This window comes from Trichoplusia ni, chromosome 5 (assembly GCF_003590095.1).
Source record: "Trichoplusia ni isolate ovarian cell line Hi5 chromosome 5, tn1, whole genome shotgun sequence".
NCBI lineage: Eukaryota > Metazoa > Arthropoda > Insecta > Lepidoptera > Noctuidae > Trichoplusia > Trichoplusia ni.
Genome location: NC_039482.1, coordinates 6,368,034 through 6,384,935, shown reverse-complemented (window position 1 = coordinate 6,384,935; position 16,902 = coordinate 6,368,034). Strand labels below are relative to the sequence as shown.

At 35.3% G+C, this 16,902-nt stretch overlaps 1 protein-coding gene across 1 annotated transcript; it reads right to left on the bottom strand.

The window, feature by feature from the left end:
• Positions 1–1,551: 1,551 nt before the first annotated feature.
• On the bottom strand, positions 1,552–15,384 carry LOC113494219 (facilitated trehalose transporter Tret1-like). Its single transcript, XM_026872450.1, has 7 exons — positions 15,172–15,384; positions 7,236–7,465; positions 6,580–6,903; positions 6,239–6,374; positions 4,307–4,533; positions 3,650–3,850; positions 1,552–3,104 (listed from the first exon to the last, which is right to left on the bottom strand). The coding sequence occupies exons 1-7, from the start codon at positions 15,242–15,244 to the stop codon at positions 2,832–2,834; spliced, it is 1,464 nt and encodes a 487-aa protein (XP_026728251.1). The 5' UTR covers positions 15,245–15,384; the 3' UTR covers positions 1,552–2,831.
• Positions 15,385–16,902: the final 1,518 nt, after the last annotated feature.

Below are 16,902 nucleotides of genomic sequence, written 5' to 3'. Positions count from 1 at the left end.
CTTATTTCAGGATATTTCCCTATCAGACAGGCAGTAACAGGCGAACAGTGTCACAAATGTACAAGTTACATTCGAAATAAAGATACTTAAGTACATAATAATCTTTTATACTATCCGTACTATAGATTTTGTAATAGTGTAGTTATGTAGTGTATGTTAACGTCATAAGATATATTATTATGAACGGTTAAGGCTAAATCTGTGCACAGTTTGTAAATGTTTACCGACCGGTTATTGTGTACATGTATAAAACAATTGGTAGTTATAACTGAAATGTGATGATACACTATCCTATACTTATTTTACAAATACGAAAAGTCAAATATCTGTGAACATAGATCAAAGAACATTCAAACAGATTTCTTCTACAAGAACTGTCTATATGTACTTAAGTCTGTGGTACCGTTTGGTGACACCCCTAATATTACATATAGATATAAGTATTTACTTTCATTTAACTACGTAGGTAAATAAATTCATGTTTAAAAACAGTTTGTTGGTCTAACAGCAAGTTTACAAATTGAACAAAGATTTTGTCAATATATGTATTATCTATTTCTAGGGAAAGCACAAATTTCTATATAAAAAGAACACTCATTTTCTATATATTGTGATCGTCGTTTTATATAAAAAAAAACTTCCATTTTTTATCAATGTCGTATACGTTAGGACACAAATATGTACTGTGTATGTAATGTATAACCGAAAAATAATCGAGTGTTTTTGTATTTACTATCTTCTGACTGTTGAAGAAAGTCGGTCTTGCTTTGTGCTTTCGAAAGTCGGTAGAGGGCAGCACTGTGATGGATTTGAACGATACACTCGAGATTTTGTTGAAAATTATGTAATATGAAAGTAGCAAAGACACTTATTTTTATTGTAAACTTAAAACGACAACAGCGCCTTTATTTTTGATATACCCGAGAAGAAAAAAACCCGCTATTCTTAAACAAGATTTTTGTTTGACTCAAAACACAAGTCAACCACCAGCCAGGTTTAAATTATGTAAATGGATTGAAAATGAAACCAAAATCTACACATTTATGTCAAAAAAACGACAGTTTCTAAGACAGTTTAGAGAATTTTAATCTGTTTAATTTTAAAATATGGTTAATATTAAGACCTGGCAAATGCAATTTTCTATAATTCCTATTCGAGTGCGGAAAAAGGTTGTGATTTCAACGAAACGGCTTGAATTTTGAGAGTTTATCCATATTTATGTGATTACAGTACAAAGTGAGACTGTCTTTCAGGCTTGTATGTACTTACACATGATAATGTAAGAACTTTATCATTGCAATTGTAAACATTCCATTGCTTCTGAATATTGTTGTTTTATTTCTGTCTTCCCTTGGAGAATTTAAAGAAATTTAAAGAAAAACTGCTTTAGTCGAAGTTTTTAGACATTATTTACTCCGTTGGCTCAGCGACCCAAAATGTGGCCAGGCTATAATACGAAAAAGCCACTATCTTTGACATGTTTTATCAAAATCGTTATAGCCAGAGCCTGGTGTAGTTTAAACACATTTTATAGTAGGTAAATAAAATTCATTTTACATAAAATACTAATTTATTTCTAAGTAACAAAATGCCACAAAACACGAGATTCTTACGTCGTCGAAAATACATAAAAATAGTTTAAAAGTACGATTTGTATAACCCTCGCAAATGGCTAACGTGCATGGCCGTCAATTTGGTGACGTCAATGGTTAGTAGGTACATATAGTTTTCTATTGCAAGCTGTTTTAATGCTGCTTGTCGCGACAAGATGACGTCACTTCGCCCTCAATGCGACATGGTCAGCACTTATCAATTTGCGAGAGTTATAGGTAAGGCGTACTAGAAAATGGCACAAATTAAGCGTCGTACTATAATATATAGGGGTGCATACATCGAAAAATATGATATTTACGTACAAAAGGTACTGTATAAGGAAAAAATGTTTTTTACAAAATATTAAGTATTCAGAGATTCCTTTCTTAATTTTCTTTTGATGACTGTGACCTTCTATAGCCTCATTCAGACGATCTACAAATTTAAATATATAATAGCGGCCACGATAGCAAGAAACGCTAATCTACTTACGTTAATAAGTTTGAGTATTAGTGCAAGCTCACTCGTAAATAAATAAATATTACCATTGGGCTGGTACTTCCATTTATCTAAAAAAAACTACCAACTTGGTACTAAAATGATGGCAACACTTGCTTACAATGCTACCATTTTACACAAACGAGATTTTATACAAATAGTATTCATTCTTATAAACATAATTAGGTAAGTACCATCATTGCACTGAATTTAGAGTGAGCTTGCCGTATAGAAGCTTAGAATAAATTTACAGCTACACACGTAATGTGCAAAATATCACTGAAGCCGTTTAAGCTAACCAAACTTATGATACGTTTACATTGCGACACTATACTAATGGCCTTTATACACGTGGCAATACCGTTATAGAGGTTCAGAGACTTGCGTCGCCACATGTACGAAGAACACCAGTTTACCATGCTATATGTGGGTACGTGCCTCAAAATGAGTGTACGAGTGTGTAGTGATGCTTATTTTGTTACACGCGCACTAAACTTAGACCATCAGAATGTTTTCATTAAGAGAAATAACATTGAAAACAGCCATGATTAGAAACCAAACTAGTTTAGTTTTTTAAGTTAATATCTACTGTTGTCCTTTTCTCACGCTTGTGTTAGTAAAGGACGGCAATAAATTAACGCCATTATCCGACAAAGTTTAGCCCCACAAGTGTCGCCGTGTAAACATACAACAATAATACTTTAGACAAGCATCTAACCTCAAAACGACATATGACGTATCTACAGTTTAGTGACGTCAGCTTCACAATCTTTCTCTTTGCCTTTCTTGGTGCCTTTGCTTCCGATTTCCGCGTAGATCTCATCTAGAGACCTCATTTTAGTTTCTGGTACTACAAAGGCGATGTATACTGTGCTGACTAGGCAGACCGCTGAGAATAGCCAGAAGATTAGGTAAAGACCTACTGAGGCGGCGATAGGTTGGAATACTCGAAGTTCTATCGACATGAGCCCGCAAGCGAATGCTATAACTATTGCTGTTACTGTGCCGCGGAGCTGGAAGAAAGGACATGAATTATTATGTGGCAAGTACACTTGGTATCTAAGTTATGGGGAAATATTGTTTTACGTATTTTCTGGTATTTTGGTATGAAACATTTTGATCTAGGTATAAAAAGGAAACGGTTACTCCTTATTATTTATTGCTTTTCTTATACTTAACAGAAGTAGTAGATTACTTGGTAATTTGAAATCCTTCAAAGTGAGTTAATCATCAAATTAACGAAACTATTTTCAGAACAACCTTAATTTCTCATTTCTGTTCTGATTCAAAGTGTAGGTACATCCTACCATACCTACATCCTACAGTTTATTAGTGAAACAAACTGATAATTTATGTGTCACCACGCTAACCCCACTGAGCACGACGTGTCGCGTGTTAGATCCCTACGTAGGTCAAGCATTTGTGTGATCCACGAATGCTTGTTTTGAGTCTGGGTGTCTTAGTGCTTGTGATTTGTATGTTTGTAAAGCCCCCCGTGAGTAAGGAATAAATTCCTTACTGCGGGAGATGTTTTAAAAAAAAAAAAATTCACGCATACCTGGAAAGAGAACATCTCGGTCATGATGACGAAGGGCACGGGCTGCAGTCCCGCCGCGTCGCAGTAGATGCACAGACAGAGCGCCACGATGGGCAGCCACGAGGCGCCCGCGCCCGCGCCCTCCGCCCCGTGCACGTAGAACCACGCGCCCAGCGCACACATCGCCAGCCCCGACACGAAGCACGTCGTGCCTAGCAGCGGCTGCAGGGAGAGGGTTATGTTATTATTATATGGTTTAAATGGGGTAAAATATATGGCTTGCTCGGACTGGATGCGGAATTCGGAGGTGAAACATTGGGAAGGCATTGGCATGTCTAGCAGTGGACCTCGATAGAGTGACTTGATTGAAATAGGTAAACAATGGAAGTAAGTTATGTGCAGAGGTTAACTGTCGGGTATTTTACAAGAATTGTAAAAATATAATATTTTTTTCTTTAGATTAATATTTTTTGATACATATGATGCTTTAAAGATCCAATGCATTTCTAATATTTGCCAAAGTTTAAATTCAGCTAGTTCAAAAGGTAAATCTCGGCAGAAAATCCCCATTTTCATTCCTTTTTTTTTCTTTTAATATATGATTGATTTGGACGTCGCTTTTTTGGAGGCATGTCCGAAATCCATTCAGCACCAACCCAAAATGTAACTTCTACATACCTTCCTCCCAGTCCTCTCCACCAGTGTAGACGCTGTACAGGATCCCACAAACTGGACCAGCCCTAGCACGGCAGCCTGCTGGTTGGCAGTCAGGAGCCAGTCCCCAGCACTGGCCTTGCTGAAGATTAGCGAGGCGAAGTGTAACACAGCGAGACAGCCGCACAGCTCGCGGGCTACGGTGATGATTAGCACGATGCGGAAAGCACGGAATGTGCTGATATCCGTAACTGTAGGAAATCAAAGAAGTATTTGGTAAGTAATAGCTTTAAGGACCAAGCGGTAGTTTTATAGTTATCATATTAGTCGAGGAAGCTACTAAACGCGCGTTATTTTAAACCATTTAATATAATCAGCTGCCCGTAGGTACCTAATACGAAAGATTGATGAACGTCATCACGCCAAATCACCTATGCGCGAAGTCGCAGGTTCAATCCCGCGTAAGGAATAAATAAGTTAGGGCGGAAGTTGTTTTTAAAAATATAATGCCTAAGAGTGCCTAAGACGTATCACGGATAGGTAATTCATTCCTAAGGAGAATTTTTTGGGCATAATATAATGTAAAAAAATAAGGTAGGTTAGAAACTTTGCCAGTATAGACCTTTAGAATAATTATTTTCAAAAACAATAAATACAAAAATATCCCTGCATAGCTAGCTCTGTATCATCAGTTTGTTTACTCAGGACCTAAGCCCCGGTAGTGGGTAACGGTGGCGTGTTAACCTCTCGCCCACTCACAATGCACACATAAACATTGGACACTGGACACACGCTACTGACTTATGGCTGCGCGCGCGCATCTAATGAGAAACTTGTTTTAGATACAGTGTTATGTGGAGTTGAGGTGGAAGTGTTTTTGTTTTTTTTGGATAATTTTGTTGCCTACTTGGTTTTCATGCGTTTAAAGGGGTAATTTTTCATTAGGATTGTTTCGAAGGGTAGGTATACCTATTTGAAGCCACCACTTTTGTCAGTACAGACCAAAGGTATATTTATTTTAATTTAACGCTGGAATTATAAAATCTATTTAATTTTACTGTCCAAAAAGGTACTTAGATATGAAAATACTTAAAATATAGGCGTTTAAACTATTCGGGCAAAAATCGCCATGTCTTCAATGGAAAAAAAAAACATCGTAATTCATTCAAAACCACAGCACTCCAAATTTACCTTTCCTATACCTTGTTAGGATGAACATTTCGTTTTTGGAATAAACGCAGAGATACAATCGGAACGGAAATGAAAAAAAAACCATTTTTGTGTTAGATATCTATTCGTCGAGGAAATACATGTACTTAAAGTCAAGCAACGACTGGTGGTCAAAGTTCCAAGTTCCAAGTCATCTGAATGAAACCGAAGAGCTTCCATCACCAACCCTACACCACCTAAGTGCTGTACAAAAAGAAGCTCCGCGGACAATACTAGACACTACCGTTTCAACAGCCCACGGAATCCTAACCTAAAAACCCATATTATAAGTAAATCAAACACGCAACACGCCGAGACGTGTTGACTGAGCACACAGCCCTTGTATTTGGTCAGACGGCCCGTTACCGCTCGTTTGCTTATTGTTAGCCGATACCGTTCCAACTCGCTGTTGACTGATCTAGCTGTTAGTCTAATGTGTAGCTAAATACGTTTTAAGTTACTTGTTACAAGATGAATTTATGTCTGGAGATGATCCTACACTGCTACAAAAGCACGTACATTTTTTTTTGCATCTATTAGTTAGATTATATTGGGTTCGCTCCCCGCGTAGGACAAGAGTTTGTTTGATCCATTAATGCTTGTCCTGAGACTATGGGTCTTGGTGCATGTGACTTGAATGTTTGTAAAACCCGCTGCGACCCAAATATTAAATTCTTGACTGCAGGAGTCGTAGCTTAAAAAAATAGGTATATTCGCAAAAGCCTCAGTAATCACTAGAACACTTACTCATAGTCTTGAGCGCAGCCCCTAGCTCTCCAGCCTTGCTCTGTTCCAGCTCCAGGAGCAGGCTCTGAAGTTCACTCTCAACGCGCGGCTCTGACGCGTCGCGGCATCGCAACCAAGCGAGGGCATCGCGTGCCTCCTACAAGAGGAAAATCTTTTGTAGCTTTGCTGTTCTTACGGTAGTTATAATATTTTATTATTGGCATAGCCTCTAATCTAGTATGTTAAATTATAGAGACATCCAAAATTTAATCCTTTAGGATTGGTGTTCAACTTTCACATGCAACTTTAAGGTTTTTAACAGGTTTAATATCAAACAAAACCATCTTCCACAGATCACTTACCTCAACTTTCCCACACTTCAGCAGATACGAGGGCGTCTCTGGCATGGCAGTAAACAGGACCAGATGCAGTATCGGTACAGCCAGACACACCCACAGCATGCCGTTATAGCTGAGGTACTCTCCCATCACATACGCGAACAAGTTTCCGAGGTTTTGGGACAAGACGACCAGACTTCCCAACGTTCCCCTGACTGAATCTTCACTTATTTCTTTGATGTACAGGGGAGTGACGACATAGGAGCCACTGACTCCAAGCCCGACTATGGCTCGCGCTGTTATTAGTGCCCACGTCTCGGTTGAGTACAGTTTTAAGGCCCAGCAAGCCTGAAAGAGATCAAGTTTTAGTTAAATGTAAATGTAGGTATAATTTTACACTATTGTTCTACCTAGTTAAAGGTTGTAGGTTCGAATTAATGTGCATATTGCAAATTTATTATCACTAGCTGAAAATAGGGTATAAATATCGTGAATTTTTCAGTTGCTGTTAAGCCACGTCAGAGGCCCGGTTTAAAATCTTAAACTAAGAATAAAAATAAACCACATGGTTTATTCTAATCTACTTTATTTTAGATACAATACATTCAGGACTTGTTATTGCAATAGAGTTCATGATTTTTAATTAATTGTACCTACAAAACTAGTAAAAAATTACTTACTGCCATAGCAAAAGACGTCAACATTAACGCTCTCTTTCTCCCAAAGTTGTCCACAACGTAGCCAAAGAAGAAGACAGTGGGAGTGCCCACAAGGTACACGACTGATGCCATCCAGGATATGGTGTCAGGGTGTACAGGGGCGGAGGCCGGAGTCTCCTCGGACATGAGCCGCGGGCCCATCGGGGAGATCCAGCCGATTGCTGTGCCGTATGAGAATACTGGGAGAACCACTGGAACAAGAAAGGTTTGATTTAGTTTTTATTGTGTGTGATAGTTCCGTGAGCCTAGTGAGTAATGGGAAAAAAATCTCAGTAGTTCCGTCACGGAACTGAACCACGGAACTATTGGGAATAAACCTATTTTGATACGGAGTTTAAACGGCTTGGTTGAGGGTTCGAAACCAGATTTAAAACCAATTTAAACTTCTTAAAGACCTCTGTGGTGATTGCTAGGTTTTGAATAAATCCGGATTTCAAAACTTGTGATTTGAAACCGCCATCTAGCAAGCGGCTTACTCCATAAAAAGGGAAGTAGGTAAACACCCAATTCGCGTCAAACTGTTGTTGTTTAATTTATAAATCTTCCAAATTGACATGAAAACAATCCAATCTGTCCAATACATTGTGTGTTTCGATTCGATTTGAACGAAGTAGTTCAATTAAAATTCCTAGTTAAGAATACATAGTTTCGGAACTAGGATGAAAAACAAAAACACTTTTGTTAACCCGCATTCTTATGAAGACATACTTACACATTAAATTTTAATGGTAGTATGGTACAAACAAAACAATTTTGTTGAGTTACACTTAAGCAATCAAACAAAAGTTAATTAACGGTAACAGTTATATGATGATAACTACTTTATTCGATGGATGCTTGAGACTGAAAGTTTGTGAGCATATTCTACAAACCCTAGTTCCTACAAACCCTACCCCTAAGTAAAAACAAGCGGAAAATACTTATCTACCCTAGAATATAAAATTAAAACAATTTTAAACCGTTTAATAGCGGGCCGGACAGCGCGAAACTGAGTTCCGTACAAATAGGCGAAAAAAAACAAATGTCCAAAATAATTGGTCACCAATCAAATTTATTATCGAATCAATAGTTGCTCCAACTACGATGTTCATTTTCGTTAAAGCCACGAGAAAAAATACATCATCTGTATAAAATTCAACTGTTTTATTAGATATCTCTGCTACTGATATAATTATTACTGACAGACCGACGGACGGACAGCGCAGTCTTAGCCTTTGTGTACGGGACTAAAAAAATATAATAATCTAGGTATTACTGAATAACTACAAATCTAAACGAAAATTCTTCATAATGATCTGCATCGCCCACTTGATTAGTACCGTAAACAATGTAAACATAGGGACGGTAGTTCAAGGGTCATTAATTGTCCCGACAATTGAAGGAGGTCCAATACTCGTTGATTCACTTGACACGGCCGACGCCGGGCAGTCTCCAGTAGCCGAAGCTAAATTGCAACTAATTTGCCGTATCACAAACAAGCTGATTATTTTGTTTTGATTTTAATTAAGGTAACTTGCTGATTAATTATTGACATTGGATCTATTAACGTTAGTTGTCTTCTTTACGCATGCCAAGAATACTTCAGAAATACTTCTTAGGTAATATAATTGGTTTTATAAAACGGGATATGGAATACCGATTGTCAAGGAAAACTTTGAAAAAATGATTTTGTGATGTGAGTTATTGTTTGAGGTTTTTATTTTATCTTGTAATGACATTAACGATCGTAGAAATGCCTCTTGGTTAGAGAGGAGAGTTCACTGTTGGGATCACTCAGGACACGTGTAAACAACGCTTAATGCTATATCCTCATAATGTCAAGGTCGGGAATAAGGTGTTAATCCGGCAAGACGAGTAAGAACCGTGCCGACAGCGTGACGTCGAAGATTTAACTCTCCAAAAGTTTTCAAGAAAGGATACTTACCTACTTCCGAAAGTTTGTATGTATGGATGTTTGTTCCTCTTCCACGCAAAAACCACTGAACGGATTAAGACGAAACGTTTACCACGTTAATACGCGGTAAACCACGGTAATCCTTTCAGATAGTTTATAATCAGTTTTTAACACACAGGATAGTTTTTATCCTGATTTTATATTGCCGTGGGATCATTTTTTATTTGTAGCGGGTGGAAAGCGGGCAATATTTAGTAAGGTGATAAGCAGGAAAATGTTATAACCTATGTTTATGAGTGTAAATAACTTAATAATCTATGAACAATTACAGAAGAGAAAAATCTTAAGGAAATTCTTAAATTCCTCTACGGATAAAACCACAGATCATTTGATTTTCCTATAGGGATAAATCTTTATTTTATTATGACTTATTATGTTAAGTTGAACAGTTTTTGCATTGACAATACATAATTGGATGACATATGTTTTATTGACGTTTGATAAACATTTATACAGTTCAATTATATTGTTATATTGTGGTGTTGACAGGTACAATCAGCAGCAAAAGTAGCTTAAGATATAACGCAATGTATATTACAAAGAGCTAGTAGTTTTCAGCAGCTTTTAGGGGTTGATGTTGAGTATATTGTAACTATACTAGATGTCAAACCTATTTTCTTTCCTAATAGAAAAACAGATCAAAGAATTTGATAATATACAATTGTTTTAAAAGTCTGATTGTGTTTACTGGCTTCTGTAGCTGGCCATACTCACTTAAATGGCAATACAATATTATCGTAAAATAGTTTATTGTTATAAGTACATGAAAATAATTCGCTCTTATATTGTGCGGTTACTTTTAGTGTCTGACCGAATTACTGACGACGGATTTTATTTTTTTTATAGGTTTTATTGTATTACGTAATCATTTTAAGTGGGTCTTTTCCTAAGAAAATTTGAAAGCAAAAGGAGAGTTAACTATAAAAGTCTTTTAGATATTAAGTACTGAGTTTCCTACACGTAATATTGTGACCTTAAGAAGGGGGCAGGGTCGGGCTGTATGAAGAGGGCAGGGTCGAATTGGATCCTCTGGCCCCGCAATGTCAAGGACGGGACTAGAGATCTTTTTACTGTCAACGGCGTGAGTTGACGTTTATAACTTTTCACCCCGAAAGAAAGGGCTGGTGATACCTGACACATATAAACTTCACAATCCATGTTATAAGGTAAAATGTGCTTAGATATGTCCTCATGTAGTTTTTACCGGTTTTTTTTTTTCAGAGCATGTGTCGTTAAAATCAATAGGTAAAATAACGCTTCAAAGGTACTAAGAACGGCCTACTTTCTTGTAAAAACTATTGATTTTGATTTCCTATCGTCCCTTAAACCTTTACGAAATAACTCCACGACACCTAACCCCAAGTGTTTACGATTAAGGTAAAATCAACAAATCAGTAATTCCTCGTAAGGTATACACAAATTATAATGTTACATGTTGACGTCTTCTTGAATCGGAAAATGTTTTCGCGAGAACTATTGACCGTCCAAACCAAATAGTTGTCAAGTATTTGTGTGATATCGGATGACCTCGAACTTCGAGGGTTGGGAGTCAAGTGAGGGGCACGAGGATTGTCACTACGTAGCTATTTGGAATTAAACTATGATTTTTTTATGAATATAGGTGATAGATATCAGTATGTAGGTATTCAAACTATGGTGGTACTAGAACTAAGTCATAAGTAGAGAAATATTACAAAAAAGTGGAATTTAGTGTAAAATTACCAATTTTAATCAGTCCTAGGCACCTCTAACAGAAAGGAAACCGAGTGGATATACAAATACTTGTTGTCAATTTTTATGATGAAAGGGGGGACCTTTCATTATAAAACCAATACGCAGTCTTTTAAAATAATTTTCAAAATTTTGTAATAGACATTAGAAACCCCTGGATACCGAAATTGATCAAACATTTCAAGTTGAACCAAAATCTTTGAGATAAAGTTGGTATTGAAATCACCAAACTGTTTGCCAATTTGGTCATATCAGTTATCAAAGTTTGTTTCTTATATTTATGAGAACACAAAATCAACTTCGTTTTAAACCCGGTCGTATTTACGAGGAATACTTACAATGAGTTGTGTCAGTGGTTTCTGAGGAACACAACACTGGCACGTATCAATTGGTTTTCAGAAAAAAACTGCTCTTGATTCTATTAAAGGCTTTTTACAGATCTTAATCCAGCTAGCATTAACTGTAGGTTCGTGTATCAAGTAATAAATAGACTTAATTATTATTTTGAACCTCAACAAAAAGGTCGAATTTCTCTCTAAAAGTACACTTAGCTATTTTTTTTTCTTCAAAGATAATGGCTCTCCTCAGACGAATATACATACATATTATGTTCTTTTGTGTCTACATTTCGTTGCACACAACATACTATGTTACCTAGGGCACAGAAATACAGTTTCCAGTAAGCATTAAGATAAAACTTACATAAATACGGTCACTTTTGTAAAACAAAGCTTGTTTTCCGTCCAATTGTTATGTGGGGCAGGCTAATAAACAACTGGAGCAGTTATGTCATTAACGCGTGCTTACCGCGGGCCTAGAACCACGTCTAATATATTGCATTTGTGGAAGCAAGATAGCACTACACGGTGTAGAGCGCCATCTCTTTTCCACACCTGCATGTGATGCTACTTTAAGATGTAATGGCTTACACTACTTATAATATTTGTACAAGTGTGATCGATTGATCTACTTAATTATTTATTAGTATACTAAACGTGTGTTTTCACTATAGTGCAGTCAGCCTCAGATGCTTTTTAATACAATCGTTTATAAAAAAAAACTGAACACCTATTCCTACATGTCAGTTATCATCCTAGTCTTCTCCTCAATTCAATTATCTGGGCAACATGATACTCCTTTGAAAGACTGATTGTCAGACTTTCTATAAAGACGCAACGACTGTCAAAGATTACTGAATAGCTGGGGCCCACAATTTAACGTGCCATCCGAAAGACGGATAAAGTTGAAAACATGATCGCTCATCCAAGGATTGACCGTGTCAAGCATAGCTTAACCTGTTATCATTCAATGAATGAATTTACAACGAGCTCTTCCATTTCTACATGTCATTCATTAAAACGTAATAAAACTTAATTATGGTAACAGATTTTAAATATGAATACATTAATAATTTAATATTATTAATGCTTAACCATGATAAGTAGGAAAGATTTTTTGTTTATTCAGGTTTTTTTTTAAATCGCATTGTTACATAAGCATAGTTGATATTTGTACGGATACTTATGAATTACAAATTAATATAATAATATGGGTGTTCGATTTACATTTACAGATATAGATTCTTTATTAAATAATTATTTTTTTAAGGAAATTAAGTAAAGAACCGACTTATTTTCGACTTTTCCTTCCTAAAGAAGAAAAGATCCTTAAAATTGCTCAATTATAGTAATCTAACCATATTCATAAGCAATTTTAGATCCAAAATGTTAGGTTACTTATTCGCTGAACTATTTCAAATGGCCTAATTACATTTAATATTGAAAATTTAAACGAAATAAATAGAAAATTATCCTAAACATTTTTGTACACCGTTCCCGATTCCGATGGGGTAGCATCCAACCACAGTGTAATATAACATCGCCTACACTCGATGGCCAGCAAACGGGTTTGAGGTCTAATTGGCACCACTAAGGCGTAACTCACAGGCGCCGGCCGGTTTCCAATGGTTTTTGATGTTTTACAAAGGATAGTTCAGTGGCATCACAGTTCAAATAGTTCAAAAACTACTTCGGAGTGATGTACGTCTAAAATATATAGACTCAGTTGACTGATTCACGCAATATTGCGTTGAAAGAAAGTATGACAAGACACGAAAATGCCCTAACAGTTGGAGTTACTCTATTTGCTACTGAAAAGGTTAAAAGCAAATAGGACGTAGGTATATCATAAGGATAAAACCTACGTTTCCACCGTTTTTAGTATTGAAAAATTGATATTTTCTTCCGGTTTCAGGAGAAAGATCTAGAACATATATGATTTCTATCGAATTATATCATTACAATTCAAGTTCCCCCATACATTGTGCAACTTACTATTAATGTTAGCGTTTGAAAAAATGACAGTGGGTTAAAGAGGCAATGGTACCTACTCCCTTCCTTAAGAGTCAAGTGAAACGCTCATTGGATGCAATTCCCTGATTATGTTTTTTGAGTGGTCACAATTTTTATGAAATGTGTTTCTTTTTTATTTGTCTCTGTTCAGAATATCAGTACCGAAGTAACGTCCCTACTAATATTAATTTCAGTCTATTTATAGTTTACTATGAAGTTTTTATTTCATGACATTTTGTCATTTTGGTAGCGCGCACACAGTCATTTGACTTATTAACTTTTACCTACCGAAAAATAACATTTGGATTTTGATTTGACTGAGTTACCAAATGACTTATATTCCACTTTACCTGCTACTGCTGTTTCAAGGAGCCCCAGCAACCGTTTCATAAAATGCAATCTTACATTAATTACGAAAGGCAATAAGGCAGTAATACAAATAAAAGAAACTTGTATCTTTCCTGGAATCTCCAGTCTAGAGACACAGATTACAGGAAGAGGCCTGAGATTACAGCGTGCAAGTAAACCTAGTGATTATAAACACATTATATCACTACAATTAGATATTTCTGCAGAAAGCTATATTTGTACCTGGCAACTTCTATTTTAAAATATTTTTTTATTTAGTGGCAGACGAAGGGAATGCCTTTGCCCAGTAGCATACTAATTTACTTTTAATATTACTTTATACTTTTAAGATCTTAGGAACTACTTTGTACAGGTACTTAGTCCTTATTCAACTGATCTTTTTGGTCTTTTATTTTGACCCTTATTCTCTTTCTCTTACTGTTTAACAGATCTATTCAGTTATCCTGCGCAAATGAATCTTCTATCATTGTATCGTTGAGATTTTAATAGAAGTGTTTTTGTGTAAGAAATGTGTGAACATTAAAATAAGTATTTTTGATAAGCGTTTTATGCCACTTCCATAAAATTCTTATCAAATTCAAATGGCTATTGGGTAAAGATTTGAGATATTTTTTGTTATAAAATACAAAATAAAGCATCTTAACGTTTTTCATAAGAAACTCCTTATTGAAGCCCTCCTTCTTTATGACGTCGGTTAAAATTACGATGAAGTTACATTTCATTTGTGCAGTGTTATCATAAAATCGTTGAATTTCGGCCAGTTCTCAGGTGTTCACGTAAAAATCAACAATTAAACAAAGTTTGAGACATAACGAAAAAAAACTTTCCCATTAATGTTTAGAAAACATTGCACGTAATATCCGTTTGTCCGTTTATGTGGCATTAAACAATTTTTCATATTGTTTTCATTCATAATCTGTTTTATAATCGCTTGCCTCTTGTTATACAATGATTGTATTTTTTTATTGATGAAGGAAATTGTTAAGATTCGTTGTTGCATCCAAAGACGTTTCGAGAGAAAAATCTTTATAGTAAAACTGCAGGATTTTATTATAATTTCTAAGTTTAAAAATATTTGGCTCATTTCTAAAAATATTTAATTTTGAATACTCTTATAATGTCTTATTAACTTCAGACGTAGCGCTTAATGAGGTCGTAAAAGAAATAGTAAAGACCAATTCCAAGTAGGTAAGTCCTAATTTTTCGTAACTATAAATTTGAATAATTATGATTATTGTAGATTTGTATTTACGAAGATGTTTGAAATTTAGAATATGAATTTGAAATAAACTAGTAATGATAGATCCTTGAAGAAAAAAATTGATAAAAGATCAAAATAATTAACTAAGAAGTGTCAAAAATTTCAGTTTATTCTATTAAAAAAAATATATTTTAATGTAATAAATCTAAAAGAGAATACTGTAGAATGCGCACTAGGAAATCTCAACTTAAAATAAATTAATGAAATCCAAATTAAATAAAAATATCTTACTTAAACTGGCGACAATAATTTGATGTAATTTACTCCCCTCCGCACAATATTTCTTCATTGTGTATTTCAACATTTTATTTTTTTAAACCAAGCACTAAATTGTCTATCGAAAATGCACAGATTAAAAATGGCGCGCTCGGGCGGTGCGCTCGCTCCCCGGCACAGACGTCGAATGGCCGCGTACAGCCTTCCCGGCACACTGGCTGTATATTGTTTAAAACTGTAATCTTAAGTAGCTGCCATGACCGTACCTATTAAAATTGGACATTACTTAGGTACTAAAGTCATTATTGGATCAATAGATTTAATTAAAAAATAAAATCTGATTAAATAATCTGATCCTTTTAGGAATTTAAACATGGAACAATAAGAGAAGTTTAAACATGTTTAAACAAAATGACTTGAATTAAATTTATGATTATGTACGATTCGAATATAATGCGAAATATACAGAAGTTTTTTTTTCTTTATTTCTTGTTTTTAGTTTTTTAACACTCGCATAATAAATGCACGAGGCAACAGCATGCTACCTACAGCTAATATTAGTTTCTAAAATTTATTTTTAAAGAATTTATTAGGTGCCTCGAACATGTATTACTAATTAACTACCTCAGTTGGCATATTTTGTCTATTTTACAAACACCAATAAAGTTCTGTGACGCAATCAAAGTTGACGCTCAGACTACAGTGCCTGTTTAAAAAAAAGCACACATTTTACATAAAAATTGTAAGTTTCGGGAATATTCTTGCAGGCACATAATCAGTCATCGTTTAATGAATCATGTACTTACACAATATTTTCTGTTCAATATGAACGATTGACATTCATTTAATCGTATCATTATAACGATCGCACTAATTTGATCCGGCGTACTTTAAACATGTTTCAGTGTTTTAACTCTCGTACGTAAACATATGTCGGGATTGAAAACTAAATTTTGTATTCGTATTAAGACTGTTATGGATTTAACTACTCTTGAAAAATCTTTAATCTGTTTATGCAAGATTTGGACATTTTTAAATGTTTTTGGTAGTTAAATTAAGTAGATGGCCATAATTATTTCTGCAGTCTTTTAAATGGCATCGGCAAAACAACTTATTGTTTTTTTTCTTTTTTAACAACCGACTTTAAATAAAACTACTGAACTAAACTTGATATAGTTGTAAGCCATTAGCTATTTCACGTTAAATGAAAAAATAATCATCAAAATCGGTAAGAAAAAAAATCTTAGGTACGAAATACTTAAAAAAAACAGATGAATTGAGAACCTCCTTTTTGAACGTGTTGAAAACTAGTAATTAAGTACTAATTATTCTCTACCTAGGTCTGTCAAGGGTCTGTCTTTCTATGCTGCTTAGAGTCCACGACTACAGTCTTAATAAAAGAGGAGTTAGCAGGATCTCTAATGTCTATGATAAGTACATCTATCTCTGTATATGACAAGGCTCTCCATATTATATGATAGCTGAGATTCTGATCACCAAATGTCATCACACCAGCACTCATCCAGATCATCACCATGTCTGCCGAAAGAGATAATTTGATTTCCGTCTTTTTTAATCAACTTTTCCGCCTCATAAGCATTTTTCTCCATGCGCATACAAACCAACTGTTTCTTACTCTACAATTTCGACTTTCCAAGATCTATTCCAATTTCAAACGCAGTACTTTTAAACAGATTGAGGATTTAGCTTTTTTAATTTCGTATCTATAATCAAAGGAATAGTTCA